Source organism: Theropithecus gelada, chromosome 4 (assembly GCF_003255815.1).
Source record: "Theropithecus gelada isolate Dixy chromosome 4, Tgel_1.0, whole genome shotgun sequence".
In the NCBI taxonomy this organism is placed as follows: Eukaryota; Metazoa; Chordata; class Mammalia; order Primates; family Cercopithecidae; genus Theropithecus; species Theropithecus gelada.
Window position 1 is genome coordinate 8,006,758 of NC_037671.1, and position 25,353 is coordinate 8,032,110.

General features: G+C 42.8%; 1 protein-coding gene across 6 annotated transcripts in view; it reads right to left on the reverse strand.

Moving 5' to 3' along the window:
- LYRM4 (LYR motif containing 4) overlaps positions 1-25,353 on the reverse strand; it is a 198,450-nt gene that overhangs the window by 135,934 nt on the left and 37,163 nt on the right. For all 6 annotated transcript variants that reach the window (XR_003118992.1, XM_025382281.1, XM_025382280.1 and 3 more), the window contains exon 2: positions 18,893-19,013. Coding sequence is in view for 5 of the 6 variants with exons in the window: in XM_025382281.1 (XP_025238066.1) it covers positions 18,893-19,013 (121 nt within the window). In the remaining variant the exon portion in view is untranslated. The remainder of the gene's footprint in view (positions 1-18,892; positions 19,014-25,353) is intronic.

A 25,353-nucleotide genomic window follows, 5' to 3' on the forward strand; every position in this document is an offset into this window, starting at 1 on the left:
GGGAAAACCCCCCCCTAAAAAAAAAAAAAAAAAAAAAAAAAAAAAAAAAAAAAAAAAAAAAGCTGGGTGTAGTGGCGGGCACCTGTAATCTCAACTACTTAGAAGGCTGAGGCGGGAGAATCACTTGAACCCTGAAGGTGGAGGGTTGCAGTGAGCCAAGATTGCGCCACTGCACTCCAGCCTGGGCAACAAGAATGAGACTCCGTCTTGAAGAAGAAAAAAGAAAAAAAAAAAAAAAGAGAAAGGGAGGGCAACTAATTCAGTTTTGGACATCATGGGTTTCAAGTACTCATAGAACACCCAAGTGCAAATATCTATTTGTCACAGAGGCCTATATCTTGCATGAAAAAAAGAAGGCTAAAGATGAAGTTTCAAAGAGGAGGTATGATAAACAGCATCAGGTCTGTCAAGAAGAATCAGGCTAACAAAAGTATGGCTGGCTTAGCACTAAGAAGGTCTGTGTTTTTGATGTTAAAAAAATCAGCCTATACCTACTGTGTTAAAGGACTCTATGAGGTACCACGAAAGGCAAGACACATTACTCTTGTCCATCTGGAGGTCATTCTCTTCCACTGCAGCTCAGGGAGGCGCACAGGGAGCAGTGAGAGACAGGATTCTTATCCAGAGCTCCTGATGCTCTGAATTCGTCCCAAGCTATCCAAACCTCATTGCCCAGTGATACCCATTTCTTACAAGCACTGTAAAGTCAGCAAAGGGCTAAACTGGTTCTCAATCCACAGAGAATGGAGTTTAGATACAGAGGACTGGCCTAAGGTTCATGACCCTCCCCGCCTCCCCCGAGTCTTAACCTTCCTTAAAGTGTAACTAGATCAAAGTTAGCCTTCTAATCTAAATCTGGTTGCTTTTATGTATAAAAGGTGTATCTTACACCACTCATAACCCCTAGGATGGCTATAATCAAAATGACAGAAAAAAACAAGTGTTTACAAGAATGTGGCAAAATTAGAACCCTTATACCTTGCTGGTGGTAATAGTGCACAATGGTGCAGCCACTTTGGAAAAAGACTAGGTAATTCCTCAGAAAGTTAAAATACAGTCATCATATGACCCAGCCATTCCACTCCTAAGTATATAACCAAGAGGAATGAAAACATATGGCCACACAAAAACTGGCATAGGAATGTTCGTAGCAACATCATTCACAACAGCAAAAACATGGGAATGACCCAAATGTTCATCTACAGATGAATGGATAAATAAAATGTAGTATATCCATATAATGGAAGATTATTTGGCATTAAAAAGGAAGAAGTACTCCCTTATGCTATAACATGGATGAACCGTGCAAACATTATGCTAAGTGAAAGAGGCCAGTCATGAATATAAATTTCATCCACAAAGATAGAAAGTAGGCTGATGACTGGCTAGGGCTAGGGAAGGGCGGGTTGGGGGAAAATGGGGAGTCACAGCTACAGGTATGGGGTTTCTTTCTGGGGAGAGAAAATGTTCTAAAATTGATCATGGTGATGGTTGCGCAACTCTGAATATACTAAAAACCACTGACTTGTATACTTTAAATGGGTGCATTTTATGGTACATGAATCACATCTCAATAAAGCTGTTATAAATGCTTTTGTGAAATCTACACAGTATTGTAGGGAAGAACAGTCACTACCAGACTGAAACTGTCACAGAGATTTCCATCAACAGGCTGAACCCTGAATGGCCAAAGGTGAGAAAAATCAGACTGGGGAATTGCCAGGCAACTGCCTGAAAAGAAGTTTGGTGTTCTGGTCTGGCCAACTCATCCCAATTTAAGTTGTGCCATCCAGTTCCTTTGGATGCTAGGACATTTGGCCCAGGGTATTAGCATTTATCACTGGGCCAGCTCCCAAAAACCACTGCCCTGTTTTGCTTCTACAGGTCTCCTTGCTGCTCCCAAGGTGCTAGGAGAGAGTTGATATTGAGAACAAGTTGTGCAGCTGAGGACGGTAACATAGTTTCAAAACAGACTGGTCTACAGCATACCCATAACAACAATCTTGAAGGGCTGAACACATTTGACATGCATCTTTCTTGATATGTAGGTATACTAATCTTCTTTTCTTCCCACAAATTCCCCCTGAAAGGACAGAAGGTGTGTGACTTTCTTAATAACTGTACATGTACTTGGAATCCTACTTGGGAAAATGCTTGCTATAAATATGTAGGACACTGTGGATATTCTTATTGTCAGCGTTTACATGATAAGCCTATCTCCAGAAGTGCAGGATGGATGAGCCACAATTTGTATGGGTAGCAAACCCTCAGCTGCACTACAAAAATGCCTGCAAAAGAATGTTAAATAACATCTCCCTCAGATGAAGACTCCATTCTTGAGGATATATCTCTGGTATTCTTTTGGCACTAAGCCCTGTTATTCTACTTGGTTGTTAAGGGTATTGTCTTGTGATATCAGCCTGAACCCCAAAGAGCCTCATCAGGAGTATGCACTCTACTCCATTGGGTGGAAGCACATGAAATTTTCAGTTGCAGTAAAACTTTCACTGTTTAATTTAAAATAAAACTCATAAACAGAGTCTGAAACTCGGTAAAAGTGCAACAGAATAAAAATAATCGGCAGAACAAAGATTGAATTTAGAGAGATTCAGAGATCAGGGAAAGTCATTACAAAAACCAGAGACAGCTTGCCCAGAGACTGGCCTTCTGGAGAACATGTACTCTGCAGGGCTCACAGGTGGAGGACCAGGCCAAGGCCCCTCTCTAGTTCATTGTAAGCCACTGGTTCTCAACTGTGGCTGCACACTGTCATCGCTTCAGGATACTGGTTCCTGAGTCCCACACTCAGAGATTCAAACTCAATTGGTCTAGAGTAGCCTGGTCACTGTACAAGCACTGTAGATGGTTCTGATGTACAGTCAGGGCGGATAACCACTGGCATAAGGTAAGTCTCGTCTTTGAAGATACCCTTAGAGCCAGATAGCTTTTTGTTCACCTAGTAATACTGTGTAAAAGAGAAAGTTGAACTAAATTCCAAGCGTACTGTAATGTATAAGAAAAAAATATTTTAAAATTAAGATTAATTTTTCATTTTTTGGGGGGGAGTGAATCATGGTTGTTTTGAGATTGGTTATGGTTTTTCTTTCCAAATATTACAAGTGCTTAGATAGTGGAAAGCTCCAGCTGTGTAGGGTTTAACGTATCTGAGGAGAGTACTTTAGAGTGCAACATGGGTATTTGGTATGGAATGCATCAGTCTTCATTTAGTTTTCTTTTGCCATCAAGGATGGGGACAAGTGATCAGGGAAACCTCAGCACTGCTTACCAGTCCTGGCAGTGCAAGTGCACGGGCAGGCTCCAATGATCTTCCCTGTCTAGCCAAGAATTTCAGACCCCTGAAAGTGACCTGGAAACATACCAACGCATTAAATCGTCATCAACTGGCAAGAGGGAAGGGGGTTGACAAGCTCATGCCACAAACTGTCTTACTTTTCTTTGAGTGAATCAGTTCACCGAGCTGACAAAATCCTCTTTTCAGCCTTCTGCGCTCAGCTCTGGGGCTGGCCCGCTGGGTCACCTCCTTAGCTAATCTGTTTATTGCTCCAGAGGGAACCATCTGTCTTTCCAAACCTGCTGGCAGTGACCCCCTCACACTTCTGAGGGCTTGGGGGCAGCTGTGCCTCATTTCTCTCTGTGAGCTCCTGAAGATCCAGGGCAACGAGACGGGGCAGTCAGGAATCACAGGGCTGGGGGCGCCTTCCCCAGAGATGCACTCTGATTTTGAGCAAGTCACTGGCTCTCAGTTGGAAGGGGTTAGCCAAGGCTACAAAAGGATATCTATGTAAAATTTTAATAAAATTCATTCTATTAAAATGTAATTAAAGGATCCTACTGGGGGCAGCATGATATGGTGACAGAGACCTCAGCTCAAATCCTGGCATCAACCATTACTGGCTGTGGAGTCTCAAGCTCCTTAACCTCTCTGAGCTCATTTCTTAACTTCCCTGAGCCTCAGTTTCCTCATCTGCAAAATAAGGAGGCCCTGCAGGGTCATCCTCTTTCATGAAATGATCCATGCCTACGGCACCTGGTATATAAAACATAAATGAAAAGCCTCAGCCTCCACAATCAGTGAATAACCATGACCAACACCTGTTTTTGCAGGTGCTCAATGAACCGAATTGCACTTTGTTGGTAAATCTAAATTTTTATAATGAATTTGTGTAAACTAAGTGCCCTGACAAGAACATTACTGCATATGATCTTTCTGTATTTTCATCATGTCTGAATTTACATACATAGAATTCTCCCACAGGTACAGGTGAGTAAATTACACTGTGTGAAGAGTCTGTGTGTCTACAATACCTGTATTCCGTGGAAGTCCAGACACAAACTGAGAGGCAGGGGGGCCTGGCTCATTGTGCGGTGTGTGGTTCCTGGACTTGCCTTTGATGCTCCAACTCCCACGGGCAGCCTGATTTCCCAACTTCCAACCTCCTTACATACAAACAGGAGGAATATGAACTTTCTATGCCATCCCAAGAGGCTGCGAAAGGATGATATGGGCACTGGATGGACCACGTGGCCTAACTCAGCAAAGGGCCTTTTGTTCAGATTTGGGCAAGAAGTACTTGTTCCAACAGGCCTTTCCAAAGTGGTTTTTGGCCACCCTACCCGCCTTATTTCTCCCTAGTTCTCCCAAGAAAAGATGAATAGCCTGCCCTAAGTTTGTATGTATGTCAGGGCTGCCAACTGCCTCCAAAGACAGAGCTGTTATAATTAGTTATAGCTCTAATTATTGTTCCAAGATATAGCTAAAATTTTGTTAGCTTAGACTTTTTGCTTTTTCATAAGGGTATTCCATAAACATAGTGAATGACATGAGCTACTATGAAGGAATTCAAGTTTGTGGAATCTAGTTCTTTATAATTACAGCATATAATTCATTTGGCAGCATTTTCTAAGCATTATCAGTGTGTAGGGCACTGTGATAAGTGTGAGACAGAGAGGACAGCCCTAGTCCCCAGGGAGAGAAGGACATACAACACTAATAAACCAAGAAGTCACATAAGCAACTCTGATTACTTGCCCACCTCTATAGGCATGTGTTTGAACATGCACACATGAAATCTGTCCTTCATCTGTCATTAGAAAACAAGTTCCTCAAATACAAACCATCAACTACCCACACCCCCTGGACTTTGGTAACGAGGTCCAGGGGACACTCCATGATGCTCGGAAAGACAGGCTGAGATGGGTAGCACGGAAATCCAAGGACAATTTCACTGAAGCTCTAATGAGGCACATCTGGTTGATCAGGCACCACTCTATGCACATGGGTATGGCGGAAAAGACAACAGTGAAAATCAGGCCTTTCTGTCTATATACAGTAGTCTGCTGTCTGGGGTAGCTGCTTGCTAGGCCTCCTAATGGCTCCTCGTCCTGCCTCCCCATCTTCTGAATTTGAGAACACCTTTATTCAAATTAAGGGACTCCCATTTTTTACTTCCAAACACCAACTTGCCCTACATGAGATTTCTATTTTCCTGGAGCCTTTATTTCACTTCATTGCCTAGCAGTCGGCAATGTGATGGGAACGTTCAAAATATGGAAGATTACGTGGACTGAAATTCTCCCTTGGCCCTCCTGATTCTATTCGGGTAGATATACTTTTATCAGCATGCAATAAATATTTCATACTGAAACTGTCACTTGGAATTTAGTCTTCACAGCTCCACCTAACGCACTGAAAAGCGTCTGGGAAAGTCAGATGTGTATTATAACAAGAACGGCGTGCCGAGAGCCTGCAGCTGGGCAGGGCCCCTCGTGTCGTGTCTAAGTGGCTGGAGAGCAGAAGCACATGAAAGAAGAACGGACAGCTGTTCCCTTTCCGCACACTTATGGGGCTGAAACCAAAGTGGGAATGTCTCCATCGGGATTTGTTTTAGCACTTGAGTTTTTAAAAGTAGTATGGAAAAAGCAGTTTAAAGTATAGATGAGGCTGCAGCTGTCTCTTGCTTATTGAACACTTACCATGGGCCCAGTGCTGTGCTCTGTGCCTCACAAATACTGTCAGTCTCCTTCACACCCCTAGGAAGGACAGACAATTATGCCTATTTTACAGAAGAGAAAGAGTCCCACAGAAAGTCATTTGCCTAAACTCATAAAGCTTGGGAGTGACAGCCAGGACTTGAAACCACTCCTGTTGTACTCCTGGGCCTGTGCCTTCACGCCTCCCCATGGGGCACCAGGGAAAATAAAAGAGTTCCACAGTCTCCTTTCATCGTTCTGGAACTTACCTCATGGATCACCTTTTCTTTTCAACTGACTCTGGGGGTGGGCTGGGGGACAGGAGAATACTCTAGTTTCTTTGGCTTCTTTTCTGGAAAAGGATATGGCCACTTCATCAAGGAAAGGAGGAGTATTAGTTTGAGTGTTTGTTAGTTAAGGATAACAGGACTCACTGATGTGAAAGAAAAGCAGAATCGAAGGACCCCAAACTCATGATGCCAAAGGGAAAGTGAAGCTTGGGAAGTGAGTCACAAAAGTTGCCTTCCTTTTGCTCCCAAACAGATAACTGACATTCCCCCGTCTTCACATGTGAAATGCAGACTCACTGAGCGCTAGTCAGAGCCTCACAAGGACGGAACCACTTGCCTCACTGCTACCTTCTCTCCTTTTTTTTCCCCTTCCTCTCCTGCACGCTCTTTCCCCTTTAAACACTGAAGTTCCCAAAACCCTCTTTGGAAAAGGCACAGATGACAGATCCTCCTATGACTAGTGTTTCTTTTTCCCGGGTGCGTCCTCAACCTTCGCCAAAGAAACCTCTATCGATTGAGGTCTGCCTCCGTCACTTTCTGGTTTACACTGATCAGCAGCTTTGCTGTTTTCAGAGGCTGCTAGTGCACATCATTTCACTTTGTCTATTCACACAGATAGTAGGTGGTGCGCAGGGCAGGTGAAGACTGTTGGCCAGAAAGCAAGTCAGAGTCTGGACCAGAACCATGAGTCTCAGTAGAACTCCCTGTGCTTTTCTACCAAGCCAGCTTGACTTTATTAGGCATTAATGGAGTGCTTTCTGCATCGACAAGGCACTGGGGGTATCACAGTGAATACAAACAACCCTGTCCCTCTGGTAGCTCACAGGGTAGGGACACGGTGACTTATTAAAATGCCATTCTAAAACAATGTGATCATGCTATTAAGCGAAGTCACAATCAAGTGTGTTGTTGGCCCAGAGGACGATGAGATTTCAACAGGAAGAAAAGGGCAGGAAGGAGGTAAATGCAGACAGAAGTGCACTGGGTGTGCTGTGGGCCTCATGCTGTGCTAGGTTCCAAGGACATGCAAGGCCCAGCCCGACAGCATCCTGCAATCTGGCTGGAGAGAGACTCATGGTTAGGAATCAACCGGAATACTGCAGAGGCTGGCCATGAAGTAGACTATCATGGGACAGGCGCAACACAGTACAGAAACAGACAGGAGCAAGCTATTTTCCGAGTGGTTCCCTGAACTGCTTGGGAGAGAAAAAAGTATGGTCAACGTCTTGTAGAAAAAAAACAGGCTGAGTTTCAAAAATTATTTCCAGTAGGAAAAATACTTTAATATTATGAAAAACATGAACAGCTATACAGACAGCAGTGAGCTTTAAATAATAGCTGAGACTTATTTTGAAAAAAACAAAACACTAAGTTTGGCTCTGTTAAAATAGAACCTGGTTCAAAGCAAGAGGAAAATTTATTTTTGCAATTTTTACCAGCCCCTCCCTTCTCCACCTCACTCCTTCTCACAAGCTCTGATGAGTTTCAGGGAGGGAAACCTCATTTGTAAATGAGGTACCTACAACCTGTCACCTGTAGGAAAGGGCAGGCTCTGTTTTCCAGGTCACAGTACCCCAGAAGTCACGATGATCCATGCAACACTCCTGCCACTGCTGGGTGTCAAAAGCTTTCACAAAGTGCAGCTCCAGGCTTTTCTCAAACAGGCCCTGCTGCTGGGAACGACCGTGAAGAACCAGCATTACATAACTCAGCATTACATCATCCAGTTACTCTCCCATGTGCAAGAAAACACACTTGCTGGGAGATCTGGGCAGTCAGGCTTTCCCTTTACAGTCAGTTTGGTCAATAGAGAGGCTCAGTGACATAGCTCACCCTTGGTCAAAATCCAGCATTCGCCAGGGTGTTTCTGGGACTTAGCAATCATTAGCATTTATTTTCAGAACCAGAAAATGTCAGGCATGAAAGGGACCTTAGAGATCCACTGAGCAACCCTCTCTTTACCCACAGGAGGAAGCTGGCCTCTGACGGCTGGCTGCCAGCCAGTGGCGGGTGGGGGCAGAACCTAGGTCTCCGGGCTCACTGGGCCAGCAATCAGTGAGTATTTATTGGGTTCCCACGGCATAGCTATCTCTGTGTGTAATTCCGAAATGCACTCACTTATCAGTGAAATGGAATAGCCTATTGAAAGAAACCCCAAGGATCTCAACAAGGCAGTTAAATTTAGATTGTAACAATAGAGCCAATTCATGAAAAAATTCTTGGGCTATAAGGGATCTTGGAAACCAATATGCTCAACTCCTCACTGTTTACAGGTGAGGCCTAGAGGTGAGGACTTCGTGGTGATGCTATCATTAACTTGTGACAGACTTTGAAGGGGAATCCTTATGACTTCAGGGTGGTGCTATTTTTATTCCACTGAGGAGGCGGGTGGGGAGAAAAGTGCTTCTTAGGCTGGATGAAGTGGAAATGTTTGGGGAAAAGAAAGATATGTAAAATACTGATTTAATTCCACACTAGCATTATTTAATCAAACGAAGGTCATTCTGGTACCACATGTTAGAGAATTCTTAAAGCCTTTTCAGTATTCATAACTGACCAATCCATGAAATCGCAGCTTTAATTACCAGACTGGGGAAGATACAAAATTTCTGACACATCATTTGGCTCTGGTATTTGACATGACTTTAGAGAGACTTGATACCAGCTACTGAGTAAGTGTTATTAGGATTTAAATTTAGGTGTATCTTGCTCAAAACCTCTTCTCTTATTCACCACTCCTATTACATCTCAGGGAGGAAAAAGTCACGCCGTTTTTTAGACTGATAGATGTACAATTAGGAGAGATCTTCCCAACAGCACTGATGAAACTAGCCTTCACATATACACAGGTGAAATCCAACCAGTCCGAAAAGAAAATTCAGCTGTAGCTATCAAGGGCTCAGGAAATGAGTGCATGCCCTCATATACACAGCGGGCAAGGGGTCTTCACCTCCCTGCCACCTCAGAGGGTGCGATACAGAAATACAAATTAACACAAACAAGGGGGAGCCCCTTGGATTGTCCTTCCTAAAAGATGTGACACTCTTCCTTTGTCATCTTGGGAGAAGGTCTGCATAAGCAGAACTGGAGTCAACTTTGATTACTTGAAAGGACAAGACAAGCAGTGAGGCATCAGAAAGCTTCCACTTAAGGGTACTTCAGTGACAGCGTGCCTGGAAAAGCACAATTGGAGCTGCAGCCTTCAGATCTACAGGGAAATTCTGAGCAAATACTTCTTAAATAAGGTGGTTGAACTTTCACATTTTCAGAGTGTAGTTTTTGTATTTTTTTTCTTTTGAAGGCAGAGAGACAGTGTGTTTTCTGATAAACGATAAAGGAGCCAGGCCTCTAGGGATCAAGCTACTCATGAGCCTACAGAGGGTAAGCTGTTACCTTCTAATAAGAGCTCTAAATGAACAATTAGAAAAAGGAAGCCTGCATCTTGCCACTGTCTTTCATCTTCAATGTCTTGTCTTCCTTCTGTCAAGGTAAGGCCACCCATAATCTGATTCCTCTTCTGACAGCTGACTAACAAGCGAGAGTGCATATGGGCCCATCATTCTCCTAATTGTGTGTCCTTGGGAGAATTACTCCAGAATGCCAGGTCTGAATTTCCTCACCTAAAAAAATGAGGATAAGAGTTCCTTTCTCTTAGGAGACACTGAGACCACATATTTAAAGTGTGGAGTACAGTGTGTGGTGCACGGTGTGTGTGCAAGGAAGCAGCACTGACAAGCACACATCACCACTGCTGTCACCACCATCATAAACGTGACTCTTTACAGATGTGGTAAATTAGGCAAACAGGCAACTTGCCCGAGATCATGAGGTAAAATACCATCTGAGCTGAGAACTTCCGCTTCTTGCCTCTGAGACCAATGTGCTTTCTCTGCCAGAGTTAATAATATCTGTTTCCACTTTAGGTGCTTCAGCATCAAAACAGTTCCTCAAGGAATTCCACAGTGAATGATATGAGGACTAAATGGGAGAAGGATGGATATCATAATAAAAATTCCCAAATGAAACTCTTGCAGAAGAACGCAGAGCATTACTGCTGCCTTCTTCGGGAGCTCTCCAGCACATGGAAATACACTCAAGGACAACTGTTGTATATGAAAGACGCATGGGGAGACAGGCTTCTTTTAGAAAGGAAATGGAATCTTGTTTAATGCACATTATCCTTGGAGAAATCAAGCAAAACTAACAGGCAATCTCCAACCAAATGAGAGGCATTCCTTCCACAGGAACGCCGACTATGGGAATGCTGTTGCCCAGACTTGAGGATTTACTAGAATTTCTAGAAAAAGCAGGGAGGAAATTAGTTTAAATTCCTATTTGAAGACATCTTTTTATGGCTGCAGAGGAATTATATATTAAGTAGATTGAAAAAATGAATGTCATACAGGGGCCAAGCTATAAAGCTAAACAAACTGTCTCATTGCCTTGCATTCTTAAACTTCGACAGGGGGCTGGGGAATTTTCCACTCATCTGGAAAAACTTCTTATATCCAGAAGATAAAGGGTTCACTTAGGGGGCAGTTCTGGTCTTTGTGTGTAAATTCATGTTGCTTTCCTGAGGATTTTTATTGCAGTCCAAGACAGAATATTTAAATCTCCTTTGCCTCTGATGGGTTTATTATTACTTTTTATTTTATTATTATTATTTTTGAGATGGAGTCTCACTCTGTTGCCCAGGCTGGAGTGCAGTGGCGTGATCTTGGCTCACTGCAACCTCCATCTTCCAGGTTCAAACAATTCTCCTGCCTCAGTCTCCCAAGTAGCTGGGATTATAGGTGCCTGCCACCACACCTGGCTAATTTTTTTGTATTTTTAGTAGAGATGGGGTTTCACCACGTTTGCCAGGCTGATCTGGAACTCCTGACCTCAAGTGATCCACCCACCTTGGACTCCCAAAGTGCTGGGATTACAAGTTTGAGTCTATTATTACTTTTTTATTACACCCAGCCTATTATTACATTTTTATTGCACCCAGCCTACTATTACTTTTTAAATATGTAGATTGATCCCTTGATTTAATCATAATTGATCTATAAAGGTATAGGGGAAAGTACTGCTGGGGTATGCTTTTAAACTTTATCCCGGTTCTATTAAATGAGTGAACAGATGGGACATTTAGAAGTGGGAAGAGTGCTATGTCCCCGAAGGGTCAAAATGAGACAGAACTTCTACAAGGTCCGAAGGACCTCATAGTTCCATGTTAACTCCCCACTTCATAATTATACGGCATAGAGTGGGTGCTCAGTAAATATCTAGGAAAAGAAACCATGGGCAACGGAATTGTAAACTATACAGTGTGTGTCACTTATCCAGAAGACGATGTGGAACATAGCTGAGAAGCCAACCGGGGAACGGGGAGAAGTCAAACCAAGACAGTAGTATAAACTTAAGATGGGGCTTGGGAAAAGCATTTAAATCTCTCTTTGTCTATCAGTTATTACATTATTGTTCTTCAACTGTTATTTCATTTTCTTTGGAAGAAACTGTCTGATCAGAGATATATTCCAGTACTGGTAACACATCTTCTACCAGGAAGGAAGAAGGCTAACAGCAGAGGTGCTAACAACATGAATGAAATAATTCAATTTTCTGCGTTTCCTTCTAACAGAAAGGCTAGATGAAGAGAAGTCTATGGAATCTATGATGATATAAACATATAGCTGGCATATAACTTTGTTCATCTGCAGCCTAAACTCTGTAGAGTTAAGTTCTTGGTGAAAAACGGCCAAGGAAAACCGGGCACAGAGTATTTCAGTCTAACATGTATCAGTAGTTTCTCTAAACAGAGAAGAAGGGGACAGATATTTATGTGAATGTTGAACCATGGGATTTTAGAACTGGCAGCAGCCTTAGAAATTACAGTATAATCCTTTGGTTTTACAGATGAGAAAACAGAGGGCTCACAGATATAAATTCACTAGGTTCAAGCTTCCAATAACTTAAGCTTCCTATCCCTAAATACCAGGGTCTGAAGAATTTAATTTCATTCTTCCAAATTAAAAAAAAATCAGTGACTGGCTATAATTCATTTTGAAAAAGAAGGGGTTTGTTTTTATTGTGGAAAAAACACAAACCATAAAATTTCTCATCTTAACCATTTTTAAGCGTTCAGTTTAGCAGTATTAAGTATATTCACATTGTTGTGAAACATGACCAGAACTTTTTCATCTTCCCAAATTGAAACTCTGTATCAATTAAACAATTTGCCTTTTTCTCCTCCTCCAGCCCCTGTTATTCATCATTCTACTTTGAATTTCTACAAATTTGACTGCTTTAGACACCTCATATAAATGGAATCATACAGTATTTTTTTGTGTATGGCTTATTTCATTTAGTAAGTCCTCAAGGTTCATCCATATTGTAACATGTAACAGGATTCTGTTCCTTTTTAAGGCTGAATAATATTCAATTGTATGTATATACCATATCTTGTTTATCCATTCATTGTTGGACATTTGGACTGATTCTACCTTTTGGCTATTGTGAATAGTATATAATTATTTTCATGTATTTTAAATGTCCCTTAGATAGGGACTGACTTCCCTTTATTCCACTAAAACAACAGGCACATAAATTTTATAAATTCTCTCAAATTATCAAATATTAACAATACTTAAGTTGAATGCATACAAGTGGAGAGATACAGGGTGCACTATGTGTTTTCCCACAAAGGACCTCAAACATACCTACTTCTTCTCAGGCTGTTACTTTCATTCAAGTTTTAACCACCATCTAGGGCATTGGAGTGGATATTGCAGTGACTGACAATGAGAGAGGGCCTGGTCATGATTCACTAGCTTCTAATTTCACAACAGCACATTCAAAGACTGAACCATATAATAGCAAATAAAGGTAAAAATAAGTATGGTTTCAGAGACTCAACTACCACTACCCCAAATAGCAATAAATTCACCAAATTACTTTGCTTAGTATTCTACAAAAGGAAAAATAAAGTGTAAGCTAAGAAACACTGAAAATGCTTCATCTCACACTGACATTAACAAAAATGGATATTACGTGTAATGTTAACCCCTTCTCCAATAATCTTTAATGGTTGTACATGGTGTCTGCTCTTAATCTCTTACAACTGCAGATTCTGAACTTGAGTGTAACACATCCACTATTTTGAGTTGCTTAACTAAAAAAGCACTAGCTGAAGAACAGCTGCTGTGGTAGAAAACAGTGACCCCTGAAAAGCTGATGGGAAGATGGGCACGACTCCAAAACCCTACCATTATCTAGAATTGGAACACATCCAGTTATCTTCTTACTGCACAATTATGTACTATAATAACAATATATTTTTTCATCCAAATACTTAGATTTTACTGAATATTCCTGAAATCATGATCTTAATTCATGTGGTTCAGGGGAATCTCATTAAAATCTGGTGCATTCCCATTCCTGTTTCCCATTCCCATTCCCAACACTCTCTCTCTTTTTTTTTTTCCCCTTTTTCTTTTTTTTTTTTTTGAGATGGAGTCTCGCTCTGTTGCCCAGGCTGGAGTGCAGTGGCGATCTCGGCTCACTGCAAGCTCCGCCTCCCAGGTTCACGCCATTCTCCTGCCTCAGCCTCCAGAGCTGGGACTACAGGCACCTGCCACCACACCCGGCTCATTTTTTGTATTTTTAGTAGAGATGGGGTTTCACCATGTTAGCCAGGATGGTCTCGATCTTCTGACCTCGTGATCCACCGCGCCTGGCCACAACGCTCTCTTTTACTTTGTTTTCTCTAGACATGAGGCTATGAAGCTAGCTCTACAACAAAGATTACAACTCTATTTGAAAATGCTTAGAAAATATTTTCTCTTTGGTGAACACTAAACCTCTATGAACTATACAGGGAAGGAAGGCGCCCCAGTGATGCTGATGCTGCAAGTCTCTAGAAGATGCTTGAAGAGCAGGTGCTAACAGACAGGAAATAGTGACACAAAACAAGGTACATTAGAGTTAAAAACCAAAGGGGAGTGGCATACTGCAGAACTACCTATAAGCCAGGGCAGTTTACTGATAGTTATTCTAACTAATGCCTTGCAAATAGGGTCCAGAGGAGTATCTTTATTTAGAACAGCAAAATGGAGAAAAGTACAAAGACAAAAGCAAAATCGGGCTGCCTTTTTGCTCCTGTTTCTGATGTAAAACACCTAAGAAGCCTTGTCAATTGTCTGGGGTAGAAATCCTTTGGTGCTTCTTTGCTGCTCAGACTGTTGAGAGCTATTTGCCCAACCCTACAAACCACCCAGGTTTGTCCATTCTTTCTGGCTCCAGCCGGTCTGGACATAAAAGGCCTCTCAAATCTTTCTGATCTCACCCGGGGGGCAGACAGGGAAATTAGGTTTACTGGGGGCTAGCCCAGAACTTGCTTTCAGCAGAGAGGGAGAGCTTTTAGGGTCAGCTGGCTTTACAGAATCATCTTATATGGAAATAACAGCATTTTATCAAAAGGTAGAAGAATGCCTCTGCTAATTCTGGGATATGACACGATGCATGAAGTTGGAAAGAGATTTGAGACTGACAGACTGGATGGTAATTTTCCAGGGGAGATGTGGTCCAAGAATGTTAAGGAAAGAACAAGTGTATGTCTGGCTTCTACTGAGTGGGCCACAATCATGGGAAATGAGCAAAAGGAGGCTGACTTGCTTATCACGAAAGAAAAACGAGCTGCCACTTCTTGGAATGAGAGTAATCCTTAAGCGCTGGGTGAAGGCTAACAAAGGCTGATGTATCTAGAATCCCTCAGGGTTGCCACAATGAAGACGAAGATCTTGCACATTAAGGACAACAAAGGAAGAATGAATGACCTCTGAGGAGAGTTGAAGTGGTCCTTAAATATTATCAGAACAAAACGGGAGGATGACTTAAGACTATCCTTCAGTTTCTACTGACTCAGGAGCCCATGTCCTTGAACTTCTGAGTTTGCTCTAAGGAGCTAGAAGAGCTGGGCGCATGCCAGGCCATGTGACCTTAGACAAGGCTTCCAGATTTCCTGCACCTCGGTTTCTCTACCCAGAAAACCAGATCATTTTTGTCCACAGACTTATTTTAAAAAGCAAAATTTACCAGGGTTATGGGACCAGGGGTGGGGGGTATCATTAGCACCACAGAGGACTCACGTGACTGAAGAAGCCGCCCTCTGAAGAATGAGTGGAAAGCAGGGGGAGCGGGTAAGTGTTGCGGGTGGAGAATTTCCGTGTGAGCACTGCCTTTATGGTGTGCATGTCTGGCAGCTGGAAAAGTGGCTGTGGGCTTCCTCACTGGTGGAACCGTGAAGCTGGGATCCATGTGCACCTGGGCAGGTGGGGCTTGGAGTCCAAATCATCAAGTGGAAGAGAGACTTGATATGAAGACTATCACAACTCCATGAAGGTTAATATGTCACGATCCCCATCAGATTTCCATATTCCTTTCATGGTTCATTCCTTCAGGAGGGAGACTGCGGGTGGCCAAAAAGACACCCTGATTTTGGTGGTATAGACACCGTGACTGAGGTGTATGACCTCAGGGAATATACTTCATGCATTTAGTCAGTCAGTGAAAACTTACTAAGAGCCAGCTCTTAGTAAGGATGTTCTTACATGGGATGTTCTCGATCCTGTGGATAATAACAGCAAGCATTTGCACAACATTTACTATGTGCTAGCATTATCCCAGGGGCTTCGCATATGTTAGGGTACTTGATCCTCACTACCACCCATAAAGTAGGGCTTACTTTCATCTGCAGTTTGCATTAGGCGCTGAGAGGTTAAATATCTTGCTCAGGGTCACATAGCTAGCAGGCTGAGTCAGGACGTGAACACAGACGGGCTGGCCCCAGAGTCCATGCTCTTCCCCACCCAGTGGAGATGATGACAACGACAGGGGAGATCCCTGTCCTCAGGCCCCCTGCTGTCTTGCAAAAGAGGGAGAAAACAGACAAGGCCACAAGTAATGTCATAGTAGGTACTGATAAGTGCTGTCAGGAAAACTAAGGCAGGGCAGGGGAGAGACAGTGAGTCTGTTTTATATGGTGTGATCCCAGGGGGGCCCCTATGGGAAGATGAAATCTGAGCACAGGCCTGGGTGGAAGGGGAAGGGAGCTACAGGAACGTCTGGAGGGACTCCTCCAGGTAGGGGGTGCACAGGCATTGAGATGGGAGCAAGTTCATGGAAATAGGGAGAGTGAGGGAGAGGAGAGCAATGGAGGGCCTCTGGGGACCTCAGACGGGCTTCAGGTTTTATGTTAGGGTGCCATGAAGCAAGAGCCTGGAAGGGGTTGAGCGGGGCAGTGGCCCAACCTTTCTTTTGAAAAAGATCACTGTGATGGTGGTGTGTGGAAAACAGACCGTGTGTGGGGTGCAGTGGTAGTGGGGGCACCTGGAGGACAGGTCAGAAGGCTACTACAGCAGCCAGTTACAGAGGACAGTGTGCAAAAATACAGACTCTCCACCTCACCATAGGCCGTTAGTCCAAAGGCACCTTATGCCAGCTTGCAGCCAGATGGCTTGGGGGGCCACTACGCCTTATACCCTAACTACGGTAAAGGCTGCATGTGGATTCAGGAAGAGTCTTGACATGAAAGGGAAGTGAGTAGAAACTTCCTAGCTGCTGCTGTCTAACTGGTTCTCTGAAGGGATGAGAACGCTTTCATCCCTGAGGTGGTGACAGCATGCTGTTCTGCAAGGTCGCCGTGGAAGCCCTGGCCCCGCAGTGTGTATTCTCCATCACGAAGGTGCAGTGGACAGGCTGCCCTGGGGAGGGCGCCCTTGCCCTGCACATGCCACTGCTCCAGTGAGTCTGTCCTGGGGGGAGGGGGAATCACTGGGATGTCAGATGAGGGCCAGTTTAGTCTTTTGTTTTTGTTTTTTGTTGAAAGGGTGGTTTGAGCATTTCAAACCAAGAAGTGACACAGACAATTAGATATAGCAGGAGAAATGATGGCACAGATTATTTACAATCCCTCTTTTCTAAGCAGTTTATACTCTGTATAATTTTACGCTAAAGATAAAACCTGCCTGTTTTGCCAACCTCTACACACAGAAAGCGCCAAAGAACAAAATCTTTCTGCGTTTATGCAAAATAAGAACTCAGCTGCTTGTTCTATGCTCCACTGCTAAAGGATCTCATAAAATTCAACCACTGGTGATTGGAAATGCCATTGTTCTAGAGTTTTCAAAATGTTTACTCACGTAAATGCCACTCTAAAAATACATATAAATGTACAGATAGTTTCTTTTCTGAGTACCCTACTATCCTCTGGCTTTAGAGATCATTTCCCAGGACTGTCTGAGTGTGGCAGTTATTCTATTACTAAATAGCTGTAGAACTCAAGGGTGGTTATGAGAATCCAAAATGCTATTCTAGAAAGAACTGTTATATTATGTAGGCAATATAACAAGACCTTTCATCTTGACATAAATTGCAAATTATAGTTTCAAATATTGCTTCTTTTTTGAATTCTGTTTAGAGTCAAGCATGAAGAAGGGTCAGGGAAAGATTATTATCTAATTTAATATCAGCCAAGCTGGCATCTCCTGATGATGCTAAAGAAGCCCTCGCAAAACAGTACAGCATAACTTACAGAAATGGTAAAGGGTTTCCCCCTCCACACTTTATAAACAAATTTCCTGCAAGTAAAAGAGAAACACGAATGGAAGCAGAAATGGAGTTTATTGTGTGATTGCTGCTAAGTCCAAGAAAAACAGTGAAAAGGGTGTTTTTTAGAGAGCAAGAAAACCCATCGGTGGACAGTGACTTCAACCTCTGACGTTCTAATTACTCTTGGGGATGTTATCAGACCGCCCAGGAGATCAAGCCGCTGCACATGCTCCACCCACCTCAAGAGAATGAGAAAAGCTCCGCCCACCTCACGAAGATGAGAGAAGCCCCGCCCGCCTCACGAGAATGAGAGAAGCCCCGCCCGCCTCACGAGAATGAGAAGCCCTGCCCGCCTCACGAGGATGAGAGAAGCCCCGCCCGCCTCACGAGAATGAGAGAAGCCCCGCCCGCCTCACGAGGATGAGAAAAGCTCCACCCGCCTGACGAGAATGAGAAAAGGAAGCACAAGGTGATCCTTGGCACTTCCACGAAATGAAAACACGCCCTCCAGGGTCCTTTATGGGGTCAGCACCCAAGCAGCTGACTTTACACCATCTGCACCTGCAGATGCACCGCCCATGTGGCAACGTAATTCAGGTTCACCCACGATGGTGTCTTCAAGAAAAGGGCCACGTTCTGTTTATCCCGAATTGTGATTAAAAATACTAGGAAAGGGAGAATATATTTATACTCTGAAATATATCCAAGTATACATGTGCAATACATCTTATAAAAACTTAGCTTTCAATAAAAGTAATGCAGAAGTTTCTCATATTTAAAGTATCAGCTTTCCAGAAGGATACACTTCCTGGAAATTCTGGAAAGCTGGTATTTTAAGTTCAACTTGAATCTGAAAATATGAGAGTTCACCTTTACATGTCTGTATTAGTACAAGGAACAGAGTTTCATGATCCTGCTCTGTAAATCACCAACACCAAAAGCACTGCTGTCTAAGCAAGGGGGATATGTCAAAGTTTAAAGCTCTTAATGAAAACCAGTACGTCATTGAACTATCTTACCTGTCGACGAATTACTTCAAGGTCTCTCTTGGCTTTATTCACTAGGGTTTGAATTTCTACAGGATCCTTCACATTTTTATTTTCTCTGAAGGCATCTCTTATCCTCCTGACAGCATATGTTCTAAATGAATTCAGAGGAAAAAAAAAGAAAAGGTGTCAGTGTGTCTGAGACGATGCTTTCAAATGAATTTAAAAGCTTTTCCTTTGGAATTAACTGTCTAATCTTCCCCTATGGATAATCCACTTTGATCTCTGCTCGTGGCGCAGGCAGATCCATTACCATTCTGGGATAACTAAGCAAACAGATTTAGGAAAATAAATCTACTCTCAACAAGCCACATACAAATGGCAAACTGCTACTGAAGAGTTCCTTAGATTATTGGTTCTTTAGCATTATTCACATCTGGCTTCACTCCATTTACATGGATAATTGAACCTTTAGTGTACAGACATAAATCAAGAATTCAGAGGTTAGCTGCAGTGATCCATGATTGTGCTACTGCACTCCAGCCTGGGCGACAATGCAAGACCCTGTCTTTAAAAAAGGAAGAAAAAAATTCAGAGGTTAAATGATGATCACATTTGCATGTACCCAGATAGTGACCTATGCTTTCCAATCCCTGTCCCATCTTCTGGCTCTCACTTCCCTTTCTGTGGTCCACATTAGGATCCCACCACAGTTGAACCTGTGGAATTAGGCCAACATGCTTTCTTTTCCTCCATCTTGAAAGTGCACACGCCTACCACCCACCCCCAAGCAGACAGATTACTTGCAGTACAGGACAGCAGTTCCACAGCAAGGCTTGCGGATCAGACAGGCTTGGGTTTGTAGCCTTGCTCCAGCTCCTACTGTTTGTGTGAACTTGGGCAAGCTTTTTAACAAAAGGCCATGTCTCCTCATCTGTCAAAAAGGCATAATAATGCTAAGTGCTGCTGGGAGAATTTGGCTTTATAACATGGGTCTGGAATTTGGCCCAAAGCCTGTTATATAGAAAGACTCAATAAATGAAAGCTATTCTTAACACTTGTTACGCCTTAATGCAATTAGTATTCCCTCTCCTCATGCCATAACCTTGCCTTCCTTAGTCCTGCATCTTTACAGTCACACCATAGTGTGTCTACAGAAGGTAGAGTGGTCTGGATAATTAGCCACAACAGACAACTCAGCAGTCCTTAGACATAGTCCCACACTCAGATGGCTATGGTCTATCTCTAGCTCCACCCCATCTACCCCAGAATGAAAGGCACAAGACTAAGGAGAAGCAGACTGAGTCAGACATGTGAGACACCATTTTCTCTATTTTTTTTTTCTTTTTTAGAGATGGGGTGTCCCTCTGTTGCACAGGCAGTGTCATGATCATAACTCACTACAATCACAAACCCCTGGGCTCAAGTGATCCTCCCGCCTCAGCCTCCACAGTGGCTAGGATTATAGGCACCCACCACCACGCCTGGCTAATTTAAAAAAATTTTGGGGGGGGATGGAGACTTGCTGTGTTGCCCAGGCTGGTCTTAAACTCCTGGGCTCAAGCTACCCTGCTGCCTTAGCATCTCAAGGAACTAGGATTACAAGTACACGCCATAGTGCCTGGCTCTCCAGTCTTAATGATCACAGACTGCTCTGCTTTTAACCTTGAGCACCGGTTAAAGAATCCATGTGATGCCGGTGGTAATATTGAGCAATAGAAGAATGGAAATATAGGCAAAGAAATGAGAGGAAGGGAATATCAATTTCCTTGGGAGCAGCGGGGAGCGGGTGTTGGGAGCTCATACAACTTATTGGGAAACTTTATCTTAAAAAGGACAAATTTTGTTTTAGATCAAGTTTTTTAAAGTAAAAAGGCATTTTACATTAAAAAATTCAAATGTCAGGTCTATTTGCATTTAAAAGCAAGAGTAAAACTAAATCTTATAATATTAGGAATCATAAAGGAGAAGGGAAGAGTTTAGGAACTGGTACTTTCAGAATGTAAGACACTGCTGAGACTTTGATCTTAACCCTCTGTGAACCAGCTGGAGTATTTCAGAGGAGCTGCTGGGTGCTCAGTATCAATCCTAAAGGGCTACAGTGATTGAGCATGGAATCCATGTACTAGCAGCTGCTACATAACTGGGGCTCATTCACTTCTAAAGGGATATGGGAGGATTTTACAAATAGAATACATCAGATACAGACTCTCCTCAGGTGCAGCTGCTAATCTAACAAGATTTTAGATGGCAGCTAGGTAAATTAACAGCAATTTCTGGCACACTTTCTTGCATTGCCTAATGGCTATTTATATAACACAGTATCACTGTTCTTCTTGACACCCACACACTCCTCTAAAGCAGTTTCTTTTTTGGCAATGATGGCAGCAAAGAGGGGACAAAATAATTTAATTCTAATATTTGTTCCATAGGCAAAATTGGTTTACAACATGAATTTACCTCCAGGAATCATCTATTGTTTCAATTTTTCATTTCGTATGCTGCATGGGCTTCTTGGACAAACAAAATGGGCAACAGTAGTCATTGCTAAACTCATTTTTCTAAAAGCTAGTAACTACCTTAGAATAGCTAGGAAAAAAGGAGTACTGTTTGGAATGTAAAGACCTAAGGTCTTCCAAAGTTTAAGGAAATGAGAAAATAGCTTAAAACACTCAACAATTTATATCAACTGAGCTCAAGGTCCAGGGTCCGGATATTCTGCTATGTATTCTTGTTTGTCTCCCCAGCTCTCCAAAGTCCTTACCTAAAGAAAAGAAGCTCTAGATCTTGGACTTCAATGTGTCTAAAGCAATCAAGAGACATGATTCAAATTTTCGATGCACTTTTGAGATGAATGCTGTAATGGTTCCCTCCTCTCTGTCTTGCTCTTTCTGCCCCACTTACAGCACCAAGTGTTATTCTTTGCCCTGAGGGAAAATATTTCACTGGCTCAGAAACGCAAAACTCCTACTGCATGAACAGTTGATTCTTTAGTTGTAAGAATTCTTATTTCAAATGATCACAGCTTGGTGAAAGTCATCACAAATTTGAGTGAATCTTCAAATTTGGTGGGGGGGGCTAATCATCAATTATTTCAATCCTGGCCCTGCCCTGGGTTTTACCATTTTTTTTTTCTTTTTTCTTTCTTTTTTTTTTTTGTGCAGATTCTGGCTATCAGCCTCTTGACCATACCACTGAGCAAGAACATTTCAAAGAAAAATTTGCAGATGTTGCAGTGAAAATGGCAGCTAGCTGTTACACAATGCCATGCATTAGGATGATCCTAATAAGTCAGGTGCTGTCTGAAATACAGCATGAAAAACTAACACACAAAGGGCAACACAACCAAATACAAAGCAGCAGCCCCACATCCACAGAAACGGCGAGGTGATGATGTTCTCACACACACTGTCCTTTCCACTGTCCTGAAGCTTGGCAGTTTCTTGATGCTTCTTTGAGCAGGAGACTCCCATTGGGCTTTCTTTCTCCACCCCAGCCTTTGCTTCATTCTGTCATTAGATCTCAAGTGCCCACAGGTTCTTTTTACCATTGCAAGCATTATATACTCTTTTCTGAGATTCCTCCACTCACTCCAATTTCCCAGCTGCACAGCAACACAGCGGGCAGTAACGAAAGCTCGTTAGTGTTTGAGGTTCTGCTTTACTCTGTCCCCTCCGAGAAACACCAAATGCAGCCATAATCACAGCCTCTGAGCACTCAGAGGCTCCTATCAGCTTTAGCATCCAATGTGTGATGTGGAAACCAGCTAATGTAATGCCTTTCATTTCTGTCATCTTCATCAGCATCTCAAGTGCTGGTTTCTCTGTGTACCCATCCTACAAACACATCGTGCCTTTTCTTGGTCCTCTGCAACCTTAACTCAAGTATCCTAGGAACAATAAAAAGCTCAGTCCTTTCTACTGGCCTCTGTGGGGCAAACTCATCTACCTCCGACGACTTGGAAGGACACATCCTCCACCTACTTGCCTTAACTGAAATGTGCAAGGGGAAGCTGCTAAATTCTAGCATGTCCCCATATTCCACAGGGCCCAGAGGAGGGTGCTGGTGTATTCCGGGAGCTTGCTGCTGCTTCCAGATCACTGATTCACCCCTATGCATCTTTGAGGCCATGCCATCTGACAATACTGTGTTGCACGCCTCCACGACATTGTTACTTGTTAATTTCTGGAGGTCAAGTCTTCATATTCAAGTCTTAATGTCTAAAGAGCACTCACTGCAATACACAGGCCATCAGTTTTAGGTTTCTTTTCTTAGAGACAGGGTTTCACTGCCACCCAGGCTGAAGTGCAATGGCGCTATTATAGCTCTCTGTAGCCTCAAACTCCTGGGCTCAAATGACCGTTTCCGCCTCACCCTCCCAAGTAGCTGGGAATAGAGCAGCACGCCACCACGACCCGCTAATTTTTATTTTGTAGAGACAGGGTGTCACTATGCTGCCCAGGCTGGTCTCAAACTCCTGACTTCCAGGGAGCCTCTCGCTTTGGCCTCTCAAAGTGTGGGGATTACAGGTGTGAGCCACGGTGTCTGGCATAGCTACTCCTTCCTAAGCTCCTTTCTGGGCTCATCTCATTCTGCTGCCCTTTATACGCTGTATTCTCTAGGGCACATATGTGAACCATTTTTCTTATTTATAAGATCTCTGCCAGTAATTGCACCTGTCAAAGGCTTCACCTGCCATATAGATGCCATTGGCTACCAATATTTCTCTAGTCCAGACCTTCCTTCTGAGGTCAAAATCCATATACCCAATTGCCTTTTGGACTTGTCAACTAAAATATAGACTCTTCCAGTGAACACATTCAAAACTGAAGTGCCCGGCTGGGCGAGGTGGCTCATGCCTGTAATCCCAGCACTTTGGGAGGTTGAGGTGGGCGGATCACATGGTCAGGAGTTCGAGAACAGCCTGGCCAACATGGTGAAACCCCATCTCTACTGAAAATATAAAAATTAGCCGGGCATGGTGGCGCATGTTTGTAATCCCAGCTACTCGGGAGGCTGAGACAGGAGAACTGCTTGAACCTGGAGGCAGAAGTTGCAGTGAGCCAAGACCATGCCATTGCACTCCAGCCTGGGCTACGGGTCAAGACAATATCTAAAAACAATAATAACAACAACAACAACAAAAAACTAAAAACAACTGAAGTGCTCATGATGACCAGTATTTCCTTCCTCAGGTAGGAGAACCTTCATGTAGCCAACTGCCCAAGTCAAATACTTAAGAGACTCATCCTAAATTCTTCCCTTTCCCAGAACTCCCTATATGCAACCAATCATAAATCTTCCAATGTTAACTTTCCACATCCCTTCTAAATCACCTTTACTTCTCCAACTCCTCAGTCCCAATCTTGGCTCAGGCTCTTCTCTCTCAAAGTAATTTAACAGTCTTGGGGTTATGGTGTGTGTATGTGTGTGGTGTATAACAAAATGGATCATGATGCCTATGGAGAGGAAGCTCAAGGATCATTTGAAGGTCACACGGACGCTAGGTATGTAACAGAGTGAAGAAGAGCAGAAAGCTGCTTTCTGATAATGTGAGCTCCTGGTACAAAGTAAGCCCCATGTAGCAGGAACTTTAATCTTTCTGGCTCACCACTGTATGTGTCTGGCACAGAGCAGATATTCAATACATGTTTAATGAATAAATGAGCTTATCAAAATACCATAGGCAATATCAAAAAGAACTTCAAGAAAAACATCAATAATCAATAATGAAAACAAAACCATGAAAAAAGGGTTTGCAGCAAAAAGATTAAAACAACTTCTAGAAGGCAATGATTACAAAATTCACAATTAGAATTTATTCAAGAAATACATACTAAATGCCTACTATGTAAGCATTATGCCAGGAGCTGGGAATATGGTGGAGAATAACTAGGGTGCTGGTCTCAGGTTCGGTGGGTGACGAGATCTGTAGATAAAGAGATGATATAAGAAATAGAAGCCATTCCAAGTTAACACAAAGGGCCCGAGGGGACTGATTTGAGGTAATGGAGTGGTCCTTCTCTTGAATGTGGCGGTGTTTTCACATGCCCTTAGGTTTGTCAAATCACTGAACTGTACACTTAAAATGGATGCACTTTATTGTATATAAATTATTCCTCAGTAAGTTGACTATTAAAGTAAATTTAAAAAAAAGTATAGAAGTTATATTACATTTGCCCACTTTTAAGAACAGCAAAACGAGAAAACACAAAAGAAAGATTAGAATGCTAGAGAATATGTACCTGGCTGACAGAAGCAATAACACTGAATCAAAGAAAACAGAAGACAAACTAGAAATTCAAATACAAAGCATGGAAAAATTAAATATGTTGGTGAGAAACATGTATTAAAAAAATTAACCTTCAGAATAGGGCAAAGGTGTATAACCTATGAATAATAAGTGTGAACAAACTGAACTGCATAGGCAATTAAATTTATAATGGAAGGAAATGTCCCAGAAGTGATTATAAAAAATTGAGAAGACTCACCAC